The 20490-nt window shown below is 33.4% G+C and overlaps 1 protein-coding gene across 1 annotated transcript; it reads left to right on the top strand.

Annotated features, from left to right (window-relative positions):
* Positions 1-10058: 10058 nt before the first annotated feature.
* Positions 10059-10514, top strand: LOC102659784 (transcription factor DIVARICATA). The gene has a single exon (XM_006606727.1). The coding sequence runs from the start codon at positions 10059-10061 to the stop codon at positions 10512-10514; it is 456 nt and encodes a 151-aa protein (XP_006606790.1).
* The last annotated feature ends 9976 nt before the right edge of the window (positions 10515-20490 follow it).

The following is a 20490-nucleotide window of genomic DNA, read 5'->3' as shown; positions in this document are numbered from 1 at the left end:
TTGGCAGAAAAAATACATTAAATAAAATATGAATTTGAAACATGTGTCAAGGTCTCTACTGTAGACTTGTTAATGTTATTGCAAATGAAGCCGTTAGAATTAGTTTGAGTGACCATGGAGACTCAGAAGGAGACATACTAATTTTTGTTATAAACATTAGCTTTTTTTATCAACAGTGTTAAAATTCATAATGAAATGATGGAAAATTTAGTTTATTTGTATAATAATAATGTTTAAGTATTGGTAGAAAAAATACATTAAATAAAATATGAATTTGAAACATATGTCAAGGTCTGTACCGTAGACTTGTTAATGCTATTGCAAATGAAGTCGTTCCAATTAGTTTGAGTGACCATGGAGAATCAAAAGGAGACATATTCATTTTTGGTATAAACATTAACTTTTTTTATCATTAGTGTTAAAATTCATTATGAAATGACTGAAAATTTAGTTTATTTGGATAATAATAATGTTTAAGTATTGACAAAAAAAATATATTAAATAAAATATGAATTTGAAATATGTGTCAAGGTCCGTATCGTAGACTTGTTAATAGTCCAAGAAACATTCATTGAAGGAAAACTGAAACAAATTAAATGCAAAAGATAAACAAATAATAAATGTTGATTGACATTGACAAAAAAATTGATTTATTTTGATGATGATTAGCATTAAATTATATTTATTAATTATTTATTTATTTTTGGTTTGAAACATTAATCTTATGTTAACATTAATCTTATTTTTTTAACTAACATAATTAAAATATCTAACTCTTCAATAAAAATTTGAAATCTCTCCTCTTAGTTTGAGTCATCGTACCTATTAATTTGAATGATCATAGAGAAACAGAAGAAAATATTTCATAAATATAAATTATTACTACATGTACACACTTATATAATTTTATTTATTTGGATAATAATAATGTTTAAGTATTGACAGAAATACATTAAATAAAATATGAATTTGAAACTAATATTAAGCTACATGTAGGTAATAAAACATAATTTTAAGGTAATGTGTAAATATTATATATTGTTTGATATTGTATGGAATAAAAGAAAGGATATATAGTAAAAATACGTGAATCAAACGATTACATGATTGAATAATATGTATCTCATTAAGTTATGAAACATCAAGAACACTAAGTCATGAAACATCAAGGGACAGGAAAAAGAAATGATAAAAATATAAGCCAATGAAATAAATTCAGAATTAATTAAAGCAAACCATAAATTGTTCAGTTAAAATTAAAATGGAATTGAAAAATTGTTCGATACCCAAAGGTATTGAACTTACAACATTAACAAAAGTATGAGAAAAAAGCACATGAAAGAACCTTTGGGATGCACATAACTAAAATTAGACATTAATAGTGTTAGCCCGTACCTTCAAATTGTTGGGTGTATTTTTATTTTTTTTATTGAAGAACCTTTGGAATGCACATAATTAAAATAAGATATTAGTAGTGTTAGCCCATGCCTTAAAATTGTTGATTGTATTTTTTTGTTTTTTTTATTGAAGAATCTTTGGGAAGAACATGACTAAAAATAGATATTAGTAATGTTAGTCCGTGCCTTAAAATTGTTGGCTGTATTTTTTCCCTGTTTTTGATTAGAATACCTTTGGGATGCACATGACTAAATTCAGGTATTAGTAGTGTCAGCCCGTGCCTTTAAATTGTTGATTGTATTTTTTTTCTTTTTAATTGATCAAACTTTTATAAAGTGACAATGATTACGATAGAAATAAATACAAAAGTGAACCTGGTTTTAATAATTGGTTAAAATTGATATGGTAATATTTAAAATTTATTATTAAGAATATACTAATTAGGAATAACTTAACTGCTAAATTATTATGTTTATTAATTAGAAAATCATGAATATTTTAATATACTAACTCAATATTTAAAACTGATTGTTAAGGACACCATTAATGGAAAGGTTTAAATTATGATTATTTACATATCTAAACAAAATATGTTTAGTAATTTGAAAATCATGATTATTTTCATATATTAAAATTGATTGTTAAGTACCTATTAATGGAAAGGTATTTTAAATTTGCCTAACGTTTTGTTTAATTTTTAAATCCATAAAATATACTTTTAAATATAATCGATTGTTAAGTTTCTACTCATTAGGAATAACTGAACGCCAAAATTACTTTTTAAGATTAATAGTGTAATATTTAAGATTGATTGTTAAGTGAAATAATATTATGATTAAATTTTTATAAATTGACGATGATTAAGACAAAAATAAATACAAAAGGGAACCTGATTTTAATAATATATTAAAATTGATATGGTAATATTCTAAATTGATTGTTAAGAACCTATTAATTAAGAATAATTCAACATCTAAATTATGATTATTTACCTATCCAAACAGAATATGTTTAATAATTTGAAAATCATGATTATTTTAATATACTAACGAAATGTTTAAAATTGATTGTTAAGTACCTATTAATAGAAAGGTCTTTTAAATTTGTCTAATGTTTTGTTTAATTTTTAAATTCACAAAACATACTTTTAAATATAATTGGTTGTTAAGTTCCTACTAATTAGGAATAATATGTTAAGTTTCTACAAAAGTGAATCTGGTTTTAATAATATGTTAAAATTGATATGATAATATTTAAAATTAATTGTTAAGAATCTATTAATTAGTAATAACTCAATGTCTAAATTAACTTGAAGATTAATAGTGTCATATTTAAGATTCATTGTTTCCATGTCCTAACAGAATATGTTTAATAATTAGAAAATTATGATTATTTTCATATCTTAACAGAATATTTTAAATTGACTATTAAACCAAACAAATTGATTTTATTATCCACAAATTAATTTCCATAACTTGTCCAAGATTATGTGACCCGAATATACCAATTAAATGATAAAAGTATAAGAAAATATAAAAAAATAAAAATTAAAAACTAACATTCCAATGAAAGTTAGAAATTACTAAAAAAACTTGTTTACCAAATAACTAATTTAATGAGTTTTTCAACTAATAAAAAAACTAAAAACTCAAGCGGGAATACAAATGAATGAATTGATTGCATATATAAATAAGAGTAGTAAACATTTAAAAATCTCAAGCCAGACATTGCTACTTTATACAACAGTCCTAACCTAAAGAGTGGTAAATTTATATGAATATGTTTTAGTGGGGGCCAAGGTCTTTCCCGTAGACTTCTTAATGGTCATTGCAAATGAAGTCATTCTAAGTGGTTTGAATGGCCATGGAGAATCAGCGCCTGCACTCAACAGGAATGCCTTGTGGGAATTTTTTATCATTGTAATTATTTGAATAAATTAAATTGTAAAAGTTTAATTTTAATCTTTTATATTTTTAAATTACATTTATTAGTTATTTACTTATTTTTTGTTTGAAACATTAATCTTATGTTAATATTAATCTTATTTTTTTAACTAACATAATTAAAATATTTAACTCTTCAATAAAATTTTGAAATATCTTTTCTTTGATTCAAGTATGAAACTTATCCTTGATAAAAAAAAAAACTAACTACACTTAAAGATTTTTATTTCATCTATATGAATATGCTTTAGTGGGAGTGATGTAATAATGAGTAAAATCACTATGACAGAAAAATACATTGAAAAGGCAAGTCTTGGGAACAAAAAAATGCATTGGAAAGGCAAAGAAAAGCATATTGAAAAGCCAAGTCTCGGGAACAGAAAAATGCATTGGAAAGACAAACATCTTGGAAACATAATACAAATAATTAATTATTACATATTTAAATTTACAATGGAAATAAATGAATAAATGCATCGTAACCGGAGCAAAAACAACGCAAAAGACAAAAAGTATTAAACTCACAATAAAATTAAAATTAATAAAAATCATTAATATAAATGGAAGTTGACAGTGAAGAATGAAGGCTCTTGACATTGCCACACGTAAGCACTGACTCATCCACGTCAGCATCGGGCAAAGAAAACAAAGTTTTCTCCTACGAAGAAAACGAAGCATGTTCAGGAACACGAAAAAGGTCAACATGGTTCAGGAACACCAAAAAATTATATCTTTTCACTGCGAGAACTAACAAAACAAAGGTAGAACAAAAGAAACACGAAATGCAAAGGAAGAACAATACTCAACCACGGACAAATAAGGCCGAGAAAAAAAATTCAATATTTTGCATTGTTAGAACCCAAAAATCAAAGCTTTTTGGAGAAAAAATCGCAGTTTTAGAAGAAACAATGAGCATGCAGTGAAAAAACAAAAAAACCGAAATAAAAAAAATGCATACAAATGCAAAAAGAGGTAAAATGAAAACGCAGAAGAAGACGAGGAGGGAAAATGAACCTAACAATGAACATGCAGTGAAAAAACAAAAAGCCGAAATAAAAAAAACGCATACAAATGCAAAAACAGGTAAAATGAAAACGCAGAAGGAGACGGGGAGGGAAAACAAACCTGTAAGCTATCCAACGTACTATGATCTGTGGCTTTTGTCTTGCAAAAGAAGAAGAATACTCAACCACGGTCAAATAAGACTGAAGAACACAAAAAAAATTCAATCTTTTGTACCGACAGAACCCAAGAATCAAAAGGAGAAATGAAATACATCACAAACCTGTTCTTTTCATGTCGGACACTATTTGTTGACTTCGTTGTTGCTGTCGGTCACAAAGATACCCAATGCTACATATCTAAACAAAGCTCTAAGCTTTGTTGTTGTGATGAATCAAAAAACCACAAAAAGCTAGTAAATGATGCACATGCAACATCAAAACCCAACAAACCTCGATCAAAATGGTACATAACAACAAACCACCCAAGAAAAATCCATAAGCTTCGTATACAAAATAATAAACTCATTGTAGAACAAAAAAAGATCCAACCATTTGTACTAATAATAAAAAATGAACAAAGCTTTAAGCTTTGTTGTTGCGATGAATAAAAAAACCACAAAAAGCTAGTAAATGATACACATGCAACATCAAAACCCAACAAACCTCGACCAAAATGGTACATAACAACAAACCACTCAAGAAAAATCGAAAAGCTTCGTATACAAAACAACAAACTCATGATAAAATGCAAAAAGGTCAAACCTTTTGGCTTGAAATACCATCATACTTGCAAACCAAGCCGAAAACGAACAACAAACAACGCTTTTTATGAACAAAAAGGTCGAACCTTGTGGCTTGAAATACCATCATACCTGCAAACCAAGCCGAAAACGAACAACAAACAACGTTTTTTATGAACAAAAAGGTCGAACCTTGTGGCTTGAAATACCATCATACCTGCAAACCAAGTCGAAAATGAACAACAAACAACGTTTTTTATGAACATAAAGGTCGAACCTTATGGCTTGAAATACCATCATTCCTGCAAACCAAGCCGAAAACGAACAACAAACAACGTTTATGAACAAAAAGGTCGAATCTTTTGGTTTGTTTTTGTGCAAAAAAAGTAAAATACCATCATACATGACAAAACAAGCCGAAAAATGAAGCCATTGTTTCTTACATGCGAAAACGAAGCCCTTATTTGGAAAAATGAAAATAAAAAATGGAGAGAAAGAAGAGAGAAGTGGGAGAGAACAATAAGATGGTGAAATACCAAATGGGGGAGAGAAAACAATGGAGTACCAAATGACAGAGAGAGAAAAGAAGAAATGCAATGCAATAAATTAGAAAACGTAATAAAAAGGATGCAACTGAAATAGGGAGAGGAGGAAAATGAAAGGCCTTGCATTGGTATTGGTACTGCCTCGGTAACGCCAAAGCATCGGTAATAATAATAATAATTAAAAATAATAAAGTATGATGTGATGTTTTTAAGCGGGAAATTGGATAACTGGTTGTGCGACACGTTAGCCCTGACAATGCCACGTCAGCATTGTCAGGGCCTTGTTTGTATCATGATAGATGAAAAGGGTGTACCTAAGTCCAACATTATATTCCTTAATCTGATATCCGTAAGTGACTAATATCTTAGTTCCTCTATATCTCTTGCTAATTTTTTTTATTGTGATTAATTCTCTCTTGCTTCTTTCTTTTTTATTGTGTAGTTTAAATGGTTCTCATTTGATGCTGCACCTTTTCAGGCAGCTAAAGGTGTGCATGTGGTATGCAAAAGTTTTCCAAGAATAAAGATAGTGACATCCGAGATTGAGATTGGTTTGAATGAAGATTTCCGTGTCATACCTGGCATGGGCGAGTTTGGAGATCGGTACTTTGGAACAAATGATGATGATGAGCAAGTGGCAGTTTCTTCCCAGTAGTTATATAGTAGGGCAAAAGCAGAATTCAAAATAATTTCAGTTGTTCATGGTTACCAGTGAGACTTCCTCTGGAAAATAGGTTTAAATTTGTTCTATCACTACATGTTGGAGTCTGAATTTTAGTTCTAAATAATTTTGACTCTATTGGACCTTGAAATACCACTACGTTATCCTTATTATGTTTATGAAAATTTTATATTACCTTTTACTATACTACATATTTTTTCTTTAAACTTGTGTTGATTTCTTTTCTGGATACTTGCCTATCAACATAGTGCAAACCTACTATGCATAAAATTAACGTATAGGTTTATTTGGTAGATTGCATCTTTGGATGCACAAATCTGGTTTGTCTAGGTTTCTACAATTATGCTAAACTCAGTTTGGAAGATACTAAATAAGGACCCGCTAGATATGTGGAAAATTAAATGAATATACAACATTGTTAAGAGTTATGTATCTGTTTTGAACATCTTCATCAGCAATCAATTGCCCTGTTAATATAACAAGTGGAAGAAGGCATTACATCCATATTAATAAAAGTAAAAAAAAAAAACACTAGAAATTGTATCATATCTAATCTTTTAAGCATCGATTAAGACTATTATTCATTAATAATTATAAGAAAGGATCATAACCTTAGTAAAATTCAAAAATCATTAGAACTCTAGTTCTGATCTTTTAAGTATGATTCAAGGCTTTTGGCTCCCACTACTTTGGCAAAGATTTTGCTTGTTAGGTTTAACTAAAAGGTTTGTTTTTTTTTATAAAAAATTTGGTTAGAAAATGATGTTAACTTTTTTAAAGGCACTCTGTGCCTGTGTTTTTATTGGATAGGATGGTTCTTCGGCTTCCCAATGATTTTGTTGCTAGCTCGTTGCAGATAGATGGTTTAAAAGGGTAGAAAATGATAGAAATTTAGTTTTGATTTTATTTTTATTTTTTATATTTTTTTAATTCGTTGACATGGATAATATATTCTTCTGGTTGTATTTTTTCTCTTTTTGTTCAAAGGAAAAAAGTAAGTATCCAACGCAATTTTTTTAATACAAAACAAATTTTGATTATTTATTAGATATTTAAAATATATTTAGCTTAAAATAAAACTATAAATTAAAAAAAAACACGAAACTATGTTAACTATTTGGGTCTATTTATTAAAAAACAAAAACTCCTTGGGTGAGTATTATACTATAAATTTGAGTCTACAGTATTGAACAATAACATTTTATATTTTTCCCATTAATTAAGCTACTAATTTTACTTTATTTATTTCTCAATATTCCAATTTGTCCAAAAACCTAATAACCTTATTAAATTTTGGTACTCTATCAAAAAATTGAAAATATCTATTTATAACAGTAAATAAAATTCAATTCATTTCAATTTAAAAAGAAAAAAATAAAACAAAATACAAATTTAATTAATAATATATCTGTATTTTTTGGGAAAAATGTAAATTATATTAAACTCAAAATGATACAACAATAAACGGGACATACCTCAAAGCTAGAGAAAATAAAAAACCTCCCTAATACAAAAAAGCCTATATCAAGATGTTAAAACAAATGTAACAGGTGCGCTTATCTATACAAAATAAACTTAATCTTGCTAATAACTTCTACCATAGAAAATTGATAATCTTCAAAAATCAGCTTGTTCCTAGACAGCCAGATGCAGTAGATTGTAATTGCTATAGTCAGACAACGAAATTTGCCTTGAACACTTGATGTGGATCTGCCCCTAATTAAAGAGTCAGTAATGTTCTGCAAAGAAGTGAAACGCTTGCGAAAAGGAGCCAAATCACGAATGTGAGCCCAAACTTGGAGAGATTTACTGCAAGAAAAGAACAAATGAGCATTTGACTTAGCCTCATTTGAACATAAAGGGTAGAGGGAACCCTTGTTCAAAAAAGCAGTTTTGTCAAGAGTAAGCAGCCGATTCATTTTAGCAAGCCATAGAATGAAACACATCTTAGGGGGGATTGTTGGGTTCCATATAACAGAACATCAACTAACAGTAGGCTTGACACCTCTAATGTATTCATAGACTTTGCCAATAAGCAATTGTTCATTGGTGCTCCAAGATTGAATCCTCTTTTTGGCCTCTTCCGTACTTAGCTCTTTGGAGACAATAAAGTCCCTTATTTGAATGATTTTTTTTTATCAAAACTGGATCTGATGAAGAAGTATTGTTATATCCGTATTGATTTTACTCTTGATAGCTTAATACATACACATCCGAATTTTTTTGACTCCGGCTTATTCTAACTCACTCAAACTCTTTTAAAAGTATTTATAAATTAAAATTTCTTTATATATTTACATAACTATTTAATTGTCAATTTGGCAGCAATTTTGTAAAAATGGATGCTATCTATTTCTCTCTATCTAAATCCTAAAATAAGTTAACTACAATGTGAGTTTAAGTAAATCCTAAGATAAAATATATACACTTTGATAATTGAACTTGAACAATAATCCTATAGAAAATTTATTTGTTTTGTTTGTAACAATGTAGACGTGGTGCTCGGTGTTGCCTTCAACATTTGGTGTAAATTATAAGGGAATAATGATTTTAACAGTAAATAGATTCATGCAATGATACACAAATCTAACATATTTGCATGCTGACTCAAAGTCAACTTCTCACTGCCATAATTTTTTTTACCAAAATTTACCTTAGACAAAATATATAACGATGAAATTCAAACTTTCATTTATTTAAAAATGAGTATTTACTAAGACTTTGTTATCTAAATTTTTTTATCACAAAAATTCACAGACATTTTTTCTCAAATTTTAAAGGGATTTTTGAAATAAAATTATAAATTGAAAAGGTTGCCAAACTAATCATATGAACTCTTTGGGTCTATATTGCATTATATTATGCTATAAATTTGAGTCTTTAATGTAAAATTTTAAATTTTTCCATTAGGCTACTAATTTTACTTTTTTTTATTTCTCTATTCTAATTCGGCCCCAAAATTATTAACAAGGTGAAAAAATCTATTTAAAAAGATAAAATCAAATTTAGTTGATTTGAATTTAAAAGGATAAAATGAAATGCAAAATTAGTTAATAAGTTATCCGTATTGATAGTTTAATATATACATACGAATTTTTTGAGTCCGGTCACTACAATACAGCTATGACATATCTCTCTTTTTCAAACACCCCTATATATGATAATTTGATGATAAGTCTCTCAAACTGTTTTAATAATCATTTGGGACTTAAGAAGCCTCTGTGTTATCACGCAAGTTTAACGAAGGCAAAATTACAATGGCCACAATCAATCCTTAAGTAAGTAACTAACTAATTATCATTTTGGCAGTAATTTTGAAAAGTTCGGTGCTATCTTTTACTTTCTATATACAAGGGAAACAAAGGGAATTCAGTATTCAGTAATCACAAAGGGAAAAGAAAGAAAACAATGTATGATTATCACTTTGATGAGGAGGAAATAGAAGAGTTATTGAAGCACAAAGATGAGCCATGCCTCAATGTAATCTTGGATTCGCTCGACCTCCAACAAGTAAACAAAGATTTTGATGAGTTCTTGAAGAATTTTGCCACTCAAGATTCTTCCCCTCAGCCTCTGAGGTTCTTGCTCCTGCAGTGGATGAGTTTCTTGTCATTCTTGCTCCCGCCAATGAGGTTCTTGCTGCTCCTGCCCCTCTTCTCGATCCTATTCTTGCTCCTGCACCTAACAGGATTTATACTTATGTTGATTTTGTTCCTATTCCGCCTGCTCGGGTTCCTGCCCCTTAGATGGTTCTTGCCTCTCAGGTTCCTACCAAGCCATTGGAGGAAACATTCTATAGCATTGCATCTAAGCAGGTCCATGTGCCGAGCAGCTACCCACACCACTTGCTGTCACAGAATACGGAGTCCAATCACGTCATGTTATCCAGTGGCTCATCCCAGTCGATTCATAGCAAGAAATACATACATTGGACAAAAGAAGAACATAGGTCGTTTCTCCTTGGGCTTGAGGAATATAAAGAGAGTAGATGGGAAAAGATTTCAGAGAAATTTGTTCCATCAAAAACTCCAACTCAAGTCGTCAGTCATGCTAAAAACTTCTTCAAATGGAAGAATGCCCCAAAGAAAGAGAGGAAAAGAAGAAGCATCCATGAAACAACTTTAGACGACATTGATATGATCGTTACTCCTCATATTGATCAACATAATTGGCTTCCACCTCCTCCAAATTTTGCAGTGTAGTCACATACTCCTCATATTGATCAACATAATTGGGTTTCACCTCCTCCAAATTTTGTAGTGCAGCCACATACTCCCCAAATTGATCGACATAATTGAGTTCCACCTCCTTCAAATTTTGCAGTGCAGTCACATGAAATGCAACAAGAACAACATATGCAGTTCAACTTACATAGTTCATCTCCTCAAATGGATGAATATAGAAATTTTAATAGTGGCCATCCCCATAATGAGTTGGATCTTATTGCACAATAGATCCTTGAATACAAGAAGAACAAGTTCAACCATAAAAACAATGACAGATCAACTAGATAGATATTATTTTAATAATGACTATTGAGTTTTGATTGAGAAGCTTGCTAGAAGCTTTGTCCAGATATCTATAGGTTGTATTCTATTGTTTTAGAATATTCTTAGATTATGCATTTATGGATTTTACTTTATTTTCTTCTTTCTTTAAATAAAGATTGTGTCAGCTGGTTATAGCTTAAGAACTATTTAAGCTATAGAATACGATTATGCTGTTCCATTCAAACATATATTATTTTAACGCTCATGTTAGTGCCCCATGCTGCTTATAGTCTGAAGCCAAGAGACATGACCAAAAGTTTTGATGTGATAAGAATATAAAAGTTAGACATTCTGATTAAAGAATCCAAGTTTAATAAATCTCACACCACAATCTCATACTTCTAATATAAGAGTCAAGTCTCATACTTTACTATTAGATATTAATTAACAGGTTGTTTGTTCATGCGTTGTTTTGATAAGTGTGTATATGTAGGCTGTAAAAACTTGGGTGATATGCTGAATAAAGTGTCACAAGTCAATTCCTTGAGAGACTTGTAATGTCAACAAAATTTCAATATTGTGAGTAGGTCCGTTGTTGATTTCCCTAGTCTAAGCAAAACATCTCCTTAGCATATTAATCTTTTCACTCAATTGATGATATTATTGCATTGCTTATTTGAATCAAATACTTGTATCTTTGTGAATTCTTTTCACTTTTGTCTAAGCAAATTCATGTTCATACAATGGCTGTTATTGGAAATGGCTATTTGCAGATATGTGTATTGGATGTCAAGCGTATCATAAGTGTGATGATGATACATTTGTCAAGAGTAAATTCTATTAGAAATATGAATTACCACCATAGGGCACGTTTGTCAAGACTATGGTGGCAGTTCAAATAATTGGCAAGAAGAACTTGGTAGAACAGCAGCTCAGAGGGCACATTATTCTTTTGGTGGAGTAAGGTTTGACTTTGAGAGGTAAATTGCTAAAGTGCCTGGGAGGTTCATTTAGGGTGAGCTTCACCGAATGAATATCTTGATGAAAGAGAGAGAAGGGTGTCTGTTGGGTCATGATCATTCATACCTTTGAATGGAAACTGAAATAAAGGAATTTTAATATCAATGAACACTTATGTTTTTGTTTTGGGCTGTCTTACAATAATAATTAATCTAATATGCATTGGTATTGTGAAAAAGTTTTTTATAGTCATGGTCATACCTATCATCATTTATTATTTGTTGGTTGTGTAAATTCTTTTAATTTACATTTACAATGCATAAAACTTATGTTTTTAGCCTGTTTGTTATATGTTACAATTAGAGGAATAAGATAACAATTTTGAGAGACAAATCAATGAGGAAATCAACGTTCTTCTCTCTATTAAACTTCAGTACATAACAATGCTTAAATAGACTCAACTAACTTGATAAACTGACTCCACTTTCCACGACTAACATCACCTAAGGAAGTGGCATAAAACTGACTCAAACTGACGCACATGTTCACCTAAAAAATAGCTAAAAACTAGCAACAGACTTGACCAAATCTTCCTACAGTTCAGCAAACAAATGCTGACTTATTCCTAGCTTAATACGTGGACATTTAGAGCCTTGAATTATATTGCAACACCTCCTCTTAATTCAAGCTCGTGCATTCCTATTTTCTCCAAAAAGAACTGATGTTTCGCTTGTGCTAAAGCTTTTGTAAACAGATCTGCATTCTGTTCATCCGTGCCACAGAATTTTAGCACTAACTTCTCTTCTGCCACTAGCTGCCTTATGAAGTGTTGCTGAACTTCAATATGCTTGGTTCTTGCATGGAACGCTGGATTCTTTGTCATGGCTATAGAAGACCTGTTATCGCACCACAATTCGATTGCACCTTCTTGCTCACAGTACAAATCCTTTAGCAATTTCCTCAACCAGATTGCTTGCCTTGCTGCTGCACCAACAACTACATATTCAACTTTAGATGATGATAAAGCAACTGTGTCTTGCTTCTTGGAGCTCTACGTGATGGCTCCCAAGCCAAGACTGAATACAAAATCTGATGTACTCTTTCTATCATCTAAGAACCCTACCCAATCACTATCACTATAGCCAACCAACTTGAAATTATCCACACTCTCATAAAGTACTCCAAGTTTGATTGAACCTGCAACATACTTAAGAACCCTCCTTGTTGCACCTAAGTGTTGCTTAGTTGGAGAGTGCAAATATCTTGAAACTACACTCACACTACGAGCTATATCAAGCCTTGTATGTGTAAGGTAATTCAAGCCACCAACTAAGCTTCTGAAAAGCTTCTCATCTGCCTTCTCTACCATCATCACGTTGCAGCTTCTCATTTGTGTTCATAGGAGTTCTGATTGCTTCACATTTCTCCATATGAAACTTCTTAAGCAAATCCTCTGCATATTTTCTTTGACAGAGAAAGATTCCATCTTCTCCTTGCTTCACTTCTAAACTGAGAAAGTACTGAAGTAATCCAAGGTCAGTCATCTCAAATTGATTCATCATGGCAGCTTTGAATTCTTCTAGCAACTTTGGAGATGAGCTAAAATAGATTATGTCATCTACATAAAGGCAGACAACTATAAATCCATTTGTACCTTTCTTCACATAGAGAGTTGGTTCATTCTCACTTCTCTCAAATTCATTTTGAAGGAAGAATGAATCAATCTTGCTATACCAGGCTCGTGGAGCCTGTTTCAGCCCATACAATGCCTTTTGCAGCTTGTATACCTTGCCTTCTTCACCAGCTTTGACAAACCCCAGTGGTTGCTCAACAAACACCTCTTCTTGCAAGTCTCCATTGAGGAATGCTGATTTGACATCCAACTGAAACACCTTCAACTTCCATTGAGCAGCCAATGCTAGCATCACTCTCACTGTCTCAAATCTTGCTACTAGTGAAAATGTTTCCTCAAAATCAATTCCTTCTTGCTGTGCATACCCCTTAGCCACCAACCTAGCTTTATGCTTTTGGATGCTTCCATCTGTTTTGAACTTTGTTCTGAACACCCATTTCAGTCCAATGACATTCTTCCCTTCAGGAAGATTCAGCAATTGCCACGTTGCATTCTTCTCAATGGACTTGATCTCCTCTTTCATTGCATTTTTCCACTCCACTTCTTTTTAGCTTCCTCAAAGCATGTTGGATCTGCTGCCATCAATGCAAAGTCACAATTTTCATACAAGTCTGCCAAAGATTTGTATCTCCTTGGAGCAAAATCACTTGATGAGCTAGATGATACCTGGCTTGAAGGAGTTAATGATCCCTGGCTTGATGGCATTGAAGGAGGGCTTGGAGTGTGATCATTTTGTGGCACATTTGAGACCTCCTCTAAACCATCAAAATTGACTGATTTCTGCTGAACACTTTGACTGATTTCACATTCCTCCCAAACCCAGCCTGCATCTTCATCAAATACAACATTTGTACTGACAATTATCTTGCCAGTTAGTGGGTTATACAGTCTGTATGCCTTTGACTGAGTAGCATAGCCAATAAATACACATTTGATAGATTTATCATCCAACTTAGTCCATAAATCAACTAATGCATATGTTGTACAACCAAAAATTCTCAAATGACTTACAGACAATTTCTTTCTTCTCCAAGCTTCAAGTGGTGTCATGTTCATGACAGCTTTGGTATGAGAAACATTGAAAATGTACACTGCAGTTGCTACAGCTTCATACCAGAATCTGTTTGGCACACCTCTAGCTTTGATCATACTCCTTGCCATCTCAACCACAATTCTGTTTTTCCTCTCGGCCACTCCATTTTTCTTTGGAGTATATGGAGCAATCAATTCTCTTCTTATCCCTTGCTCCTCACAAAAAGTAATGAATTCATTTGATAAGAATTCACCACCTCTATCTATTCTCAAAGCTCTAACATACAAGCCAGACTATTTTTCAACCATAGCCTTGAAAATCTTAAAGCTTTCAAATGCTTCAGACTTAGCTTTAAGAAAATAAACCCAGCTCATTCTACTATAATCATCTGTGATGAGCAAGAAATACTTACTTCTACCGAGTGAGACTGCTTTCATTGGGCCACATAAGTCTGCATGAAGAAGTTCAAGGCACTCACTTGCTCTCCATGCTTTGCCTGTTGGAAATTATCCTCTTGATTGTTTCCCATAAATGTAACATTCACACAGCTCAAGCTTTTCAGTTTTAGGCAGCCCCTGCACCATATCTTTGGAGTGTAGCAATTTCAGCCCTTGCATATTCAAATGACCATATCTTAGATGCCAACGCTTAGCATTATCATCCCCTTTGACTGTCAAGACTTAGCTTACATGGCTTGAAAAATCTAGAGGAAACATCTTGTTCTTTCCCATGGCAATCTTCACTATTGTCTCTTTAGAGCTCCTGTCTTGGATCAAGCAAGCTCCATTTTCAAATAGCACAGAATAGCCAGAGTTGAGAAGTTGGCCGACACTTAGCAAGTTGTGAGCCAACCTTGGCACATACTGCACATCACATAAGAGCTTGGTGATGCCTTGCTCGGTTGTGATTGCAATCGTGCCTCTTCCTTCTACTTCAAGCTGCTTTCCATCTCCTAGTCTCACTTTGGTCTTTGCTGTTTCATCCAAGGTCCTGAATATTGACTTGGCATTTGACATGTGGTTTGAGCACCCACTGTCTACATACCATACTCCACCTTCAGCATCATTGTTTGATATATGTTGTGCCAAGAACAACTTCTCTTCTTGCTCCACAAAGTTGGATTTTTGATCACGTCCTTTCTGTTCATCCTCCTCTTTCTTCCAGCAACTAGCCTCTTTGTGTCCAGGCTTCTTACAGTAGTAGCATTTGAATGAGCCCTTGTAATTTTGAGAAGATTGATCCCTTTACTCATTACTCTGCCCTCTTCCACGACCTCTCCCTCTGGAGCCTCTACCTCTGCCTCTGCCTGAACTTTACTTTGCTCTCTCCTTGTTTGAAGACTCTCCTTTTGCCTGAAAAGCCTTCTCTTCTTTCTTGTCATCACCTTTGCATATTCTTTCTTCATGTGAATGAAGAGAGCCTTTCAATTCATCAAAGGTATATGTTTCCATATCCTTTGATTCCTCAATTGCTGCCACCACATGATCATATTTCTTTGTGAGGCTTCTTAGCACCTTACTCACAACCTGGCTTTCCTTGATCTCTTCACCCAAGGTTCTCATCTGTTGAACTGTGCTAGATATCCTTGACAAACATTCTTGCACGTTCTCCTTTTCCTTCATTTGGAATGACTCAAATTCTCTTCCCAGAGATTGTAATCTTACATTGACCACTTTCTTGTCTCCGACATATTCTTGGTTGAGAATACACCATGCTTCTTTTGTTGTAGAAGCTGCTGCGATGCGTGGAAACACCTCATCATCAAGAGCTTGTTGGATGATGAAAAGTGCTTTTGCATCTTTCTTTCTTTTCTCCCTCAAGGCTTGGTCTGGCTCCTCAGTTCCATCATCTTCAAACCCACTCTCAACACTGCTCCACAGCTCTTGTGACTTGAAGAGAGATTTCATTTTTAGACTCCAAAAATGAAATTAATACCTTTGAAGATAGGCAATTGATTTAGTGAGTTTCCATTCCCATTGTTGTTCTGCATGGTGACCACCTTTGTGTTTAATTTCTCACACGAAAACACTCAAAATCAACTCAGGAATTGCTCTCAAGCTCTGATACCAAATGTTACAATTAGAGGAATAAGATAACAATTTTGAGAGACAAATCAATGAGGAAATCAACGTTCTTCTCTCTATTAAATTTTAGTACATAACAATGCTTAAATGGAATCAACTAACTTGATAAACTGACTCCACTTTCCAGGACTAACATCACCTAAGGAAGTGGCATAAAACTGACTCAAACTGACGCACATGTTCACCTAAAAAATAGCTAAAAACTAGCAATAGACTTGACCAAATCTTCCTACAGTTCAACTAACAAATGCTGACTTATTCCTAGCTTAATACATGGACATTTAGAGCCTTGAATTATATTGCAACATTATATTCAATAGCTAGCCGAAGCTGTGAAGCAGGTATAAATTTGTCATCATCAACATTTATGTTGATATTTTGCTACATGCTTTTGTTAAATCAATAGAAATTTATCCTTTATTCTGAATTAATTACTCAAGAAGCTCAAATTTACTAGCCTTTCCCCCTTTTTCCATTTGTAAAATGATAGTAAGGGTATGATCATTTTTATTCTCACCCTTATTTAGAAAGAATACGTTTCATGCCCTGCAAATTAGCTTCATTCTATGCAATCAAAAAATTGTTAATATGGTATCCTTATATCTTAATTATAGCATTAGGGGTAGAAATGTATTTGGTTGGGTTAAGTCTTACTTAAGTTTGGTCTGATTTGTTTTATATTTTTATTGTCCAAGCTTGCTTGTTACTTGTTATAAACCTATTTTTAGGCCTAAGCCTGACTTCTATAAGAGCCCGTCAAACCTATCAATCCATATAAAGGCTTGTTTCATATTAAAAAGTGTAAAAAAATATTATTATTTTAATCGAAATCAAAGGTTTTCATTAAACAATAATAAAACAATTTTAAATCACAGAATATGGGCAAAATTACCTACAACCATTACATGTGACATACTATCAAATCTTTTAAATTTCACCAAAAACAAAGACTTTATATTCCCATTACCCATTTATACTTATACGAATTAACATATTTCAAACATTAACTAAAATGATTAAAATCGTCATACTATTAAAATAATTTTTTAATTTAAATAAAATAATTATAAGATATATCATATTAATAATAATATTTTTATTGTAACATATTATTGTTAAATGAGTTAGTTCGTCATGTTTAATAGACTTTTCTTAAGGTTTGTGATCTACTCTATTTAACTAAATAAGTTTTTAAAAAAACTTGAGTTTAATCTATTTACTAAATAAATTATGTTAAACCGGACCTTAAATTAAATGTCATAAATCTTCAACGGACAATCCAACTTACTTTCGATCTTATGTAACATTCTTCCTACAACAATATATATATATATATATATATATATATATATATATATATATATATATATATATATATATATATATATATATATATATATATATATCACCACTAGACTAGTTACCCTTATCATTGTGTGATAGTTCCATCATGTGGGGCAAAGTCCTTTAGCATTGACATGCTACTAGTTAACTAACGGACTTTTGTAACGATGAAGCCCAAAATTATAAGTCCATGTTGTCGTAACCTACCCTTCGGCGGGAGGGCGACGCGTGACTCGCGGGATGCGTGTTCCACGAAAGGAATACGCGCGGCGTCGCCACCAACGTTTATTTGAGGAAAACGTCGGAAAAACCGGAAAAGACGCGATCTACGAACTTTTAAGTGAAAGGTTCGGGAATTGTATTTACGCACGGGGAAGGTATTAGCACCCCACACGTCCGTCCCAAGGGATGACAGCCTTTAATCGAATGTGCAAACATGACTTTGATTTTTACGTTCCCTTTTATGTCTTTATATCCTTTATACCCCTTTTTTATATTTTTTCTCTTTTTGTGGTCGACAAGGGTGTTTCCCTTTGCTCCTACGTATTCCTCAATTGCGATGAGGAAATCAGACCTACGTAGTTCTTTTTTATCAAGTGATTCTTTTTTACTTAAAAAGGTGATCATTTTAAGGCGTTGGACCTTGAAAAATGATCCATTTTACTTAGTAAGAAATTGAAATGACAAACTTCAAAAACCTATTTTTATGGACGAGCTTGACTAGGCGAGTTGATTTTAGCCTTAGTTTCACTTTAGTTATTAGTCAATTCAATTAAGAATGAGAAATCCCACAGAGAAAACGTCCGATTGATTTTCCGCTTTATTTTACTAAAAGACGTTTTTTTTTCTTATTATTATATTGTTATTTTACCTCTTTTTTTTATTTCCAACGTGGTTACGGCACGACCGAACGGTCAGAATTCATTTTAACCAAAGTTAACGGATAATACAATTCAAACGATCGGTGGAAATTTATTTTATTTTTAGGTTAAGCGAGAAATGACTTAAATAAAATGGCTTAAGCACGTCAAAAGGGGGTATAAAAAGTAAATGAAACGAGAATAAAAATACACTAAGCACAATGTGGACCACCACGGGTACATAGAATGAATCGAAAAGCTTGGTTCGAGGTACTTACCCGTTGAAGATCAAAGAACGATGAAGAACGAATGAAGAACGTCGAAGAACGGTCGAAAACCTTCGCGAAATCCCTCACGGAAACGTTACGGAAACGTTTCGGAAGCGCCTCGGCTTGGATTTTCTTCACGGAAACAATTTTTCCAAGCAAATTCGAAAGAGAGAGAAGTGCCTAAGGGGCTGAACCCTTTTTCACTTCACTTCTCCCCCTATTTATAGAAAATTGGGGGAGAAGCTTGCCACCCAGCTCGCCCAGGCGAGCAGGGTTGCTTCCTCCAGAAGCAACAACCTTCTGGAGGAATCTTCTGGAGGGCCCAAGTGGGCCTGGTTGCTATTTGCACCCCCATTTTTACTAAGTACATCCCCTGCCTTTTTTTGGTGATTCTTTTTTTCGTAAAGTTACGGAAACTTACGAATTTCGTAACGATACTTGTTTTCTTTCCGTAATGTTACGGAACCTTGCGGATTACATAATCATCCCCTTTTTGACTCACGGAATGTTACGGAACCTCACTAATTGTGCAACGATGCTTCCATTTGATTTCCGGTGTGTCACGGAACCTTACGGATTGCGCATCAATTTTTCTTTTCTTTTTCGGCATGTCCCGGAATTTCACAAATTGCCTAATGATGGGTGCCAAGCACCTCACAAGGACCAAAAAAAAGTCGCATGTCATCAAGCAAAGGTCCCCAGACGAAATTAGGGTATGACAGTTGCCCCTCTTTACTTGCCTTTTATTGGAGATAAAAGGAAAGTAAAGATAAGACACTAATTTCGTTCCTCTCGGTTGACGAGAGTCGCGGGTGACCATAAAATTTCCGTATGCAAATGACTCGTTGTTCCCGGGGGAACAAAAGGTGCAGAAGACGATGTCAGTCTCTGCATGCTATCAAGCGTTCTGTCTTACAGATAGCAAAAGAATGTTTATACGGATAACCACTCGGGTATTTCCGCCCGTCAGCATGACTCAAAAGTCAGTATGACAAATCTTGTAAGTGCGGAAGATGATGTAAATCTCCGCGTGTCAACGGGCCTGCCGGCCGCGATTGACGCAGGGTGCAGAATGACCATAATTTGTCTCTGCATGTCATCGGGCCCGCCACCTCTGGATGACAAAAGGGTGCAGAATGACCACATTGGCCTCTGCGTGTCATTGGGCCCGCCGCCTCTGGATGACAAAAGGGTGCAGAATAACCATAATTTGTCTCTGCGTGTCATCGGGCCCGCCGCCTCTGGATGACAAAAGGGTGCAGAATGACCACATTGGCCTCTGCGTGTCATCGGGCCCGCCGCCTCTGGATGACAAAAGGGTGCAGAATGACCATAATTTGTCTTTGCGTGTCATCGGGCCCGCCGCCTCTGGATGACAAAAGGGTGCAGAATGACCATATTGGCCTCTGCGTGTCATCGGGCCCGCCGCCTCTGGATGACAAAAGGGTGTAGAATGACCACATTGGCCTCTGCGTGTCATCGGGCCCGCCGCCTCTGGATGACAA

Source organism: Glycine max, chromosome 20, assembly GCF_000004515.6.
Source record: "Glycine max cultivar Williams 82 chromosome 20, Glycine_max_v4.0, whole genome shotgun sequence".
In the NCBI taxonomy this organism is placed as follows: domain Eukaryota; kingdom Viridiplantae; phylum Streptophyta; class Magnoliopsida; order Fabales; family Fabaceae; genus Glycine; species Glycine max.
Note: the sequence above shows the minus strand (reverse complement) of the source record. Positions and strands in the feature narration are given on the sequence as shown.

Coding starts and splice junctions, on each gene's coding strand:
- LOC102659784 (XM_006606727.1), top strand. CDS start 10,059: ATGGTTCTTGCCTCTCAGGTTCCTACCAAGCCATTGGAGGAAACATTC.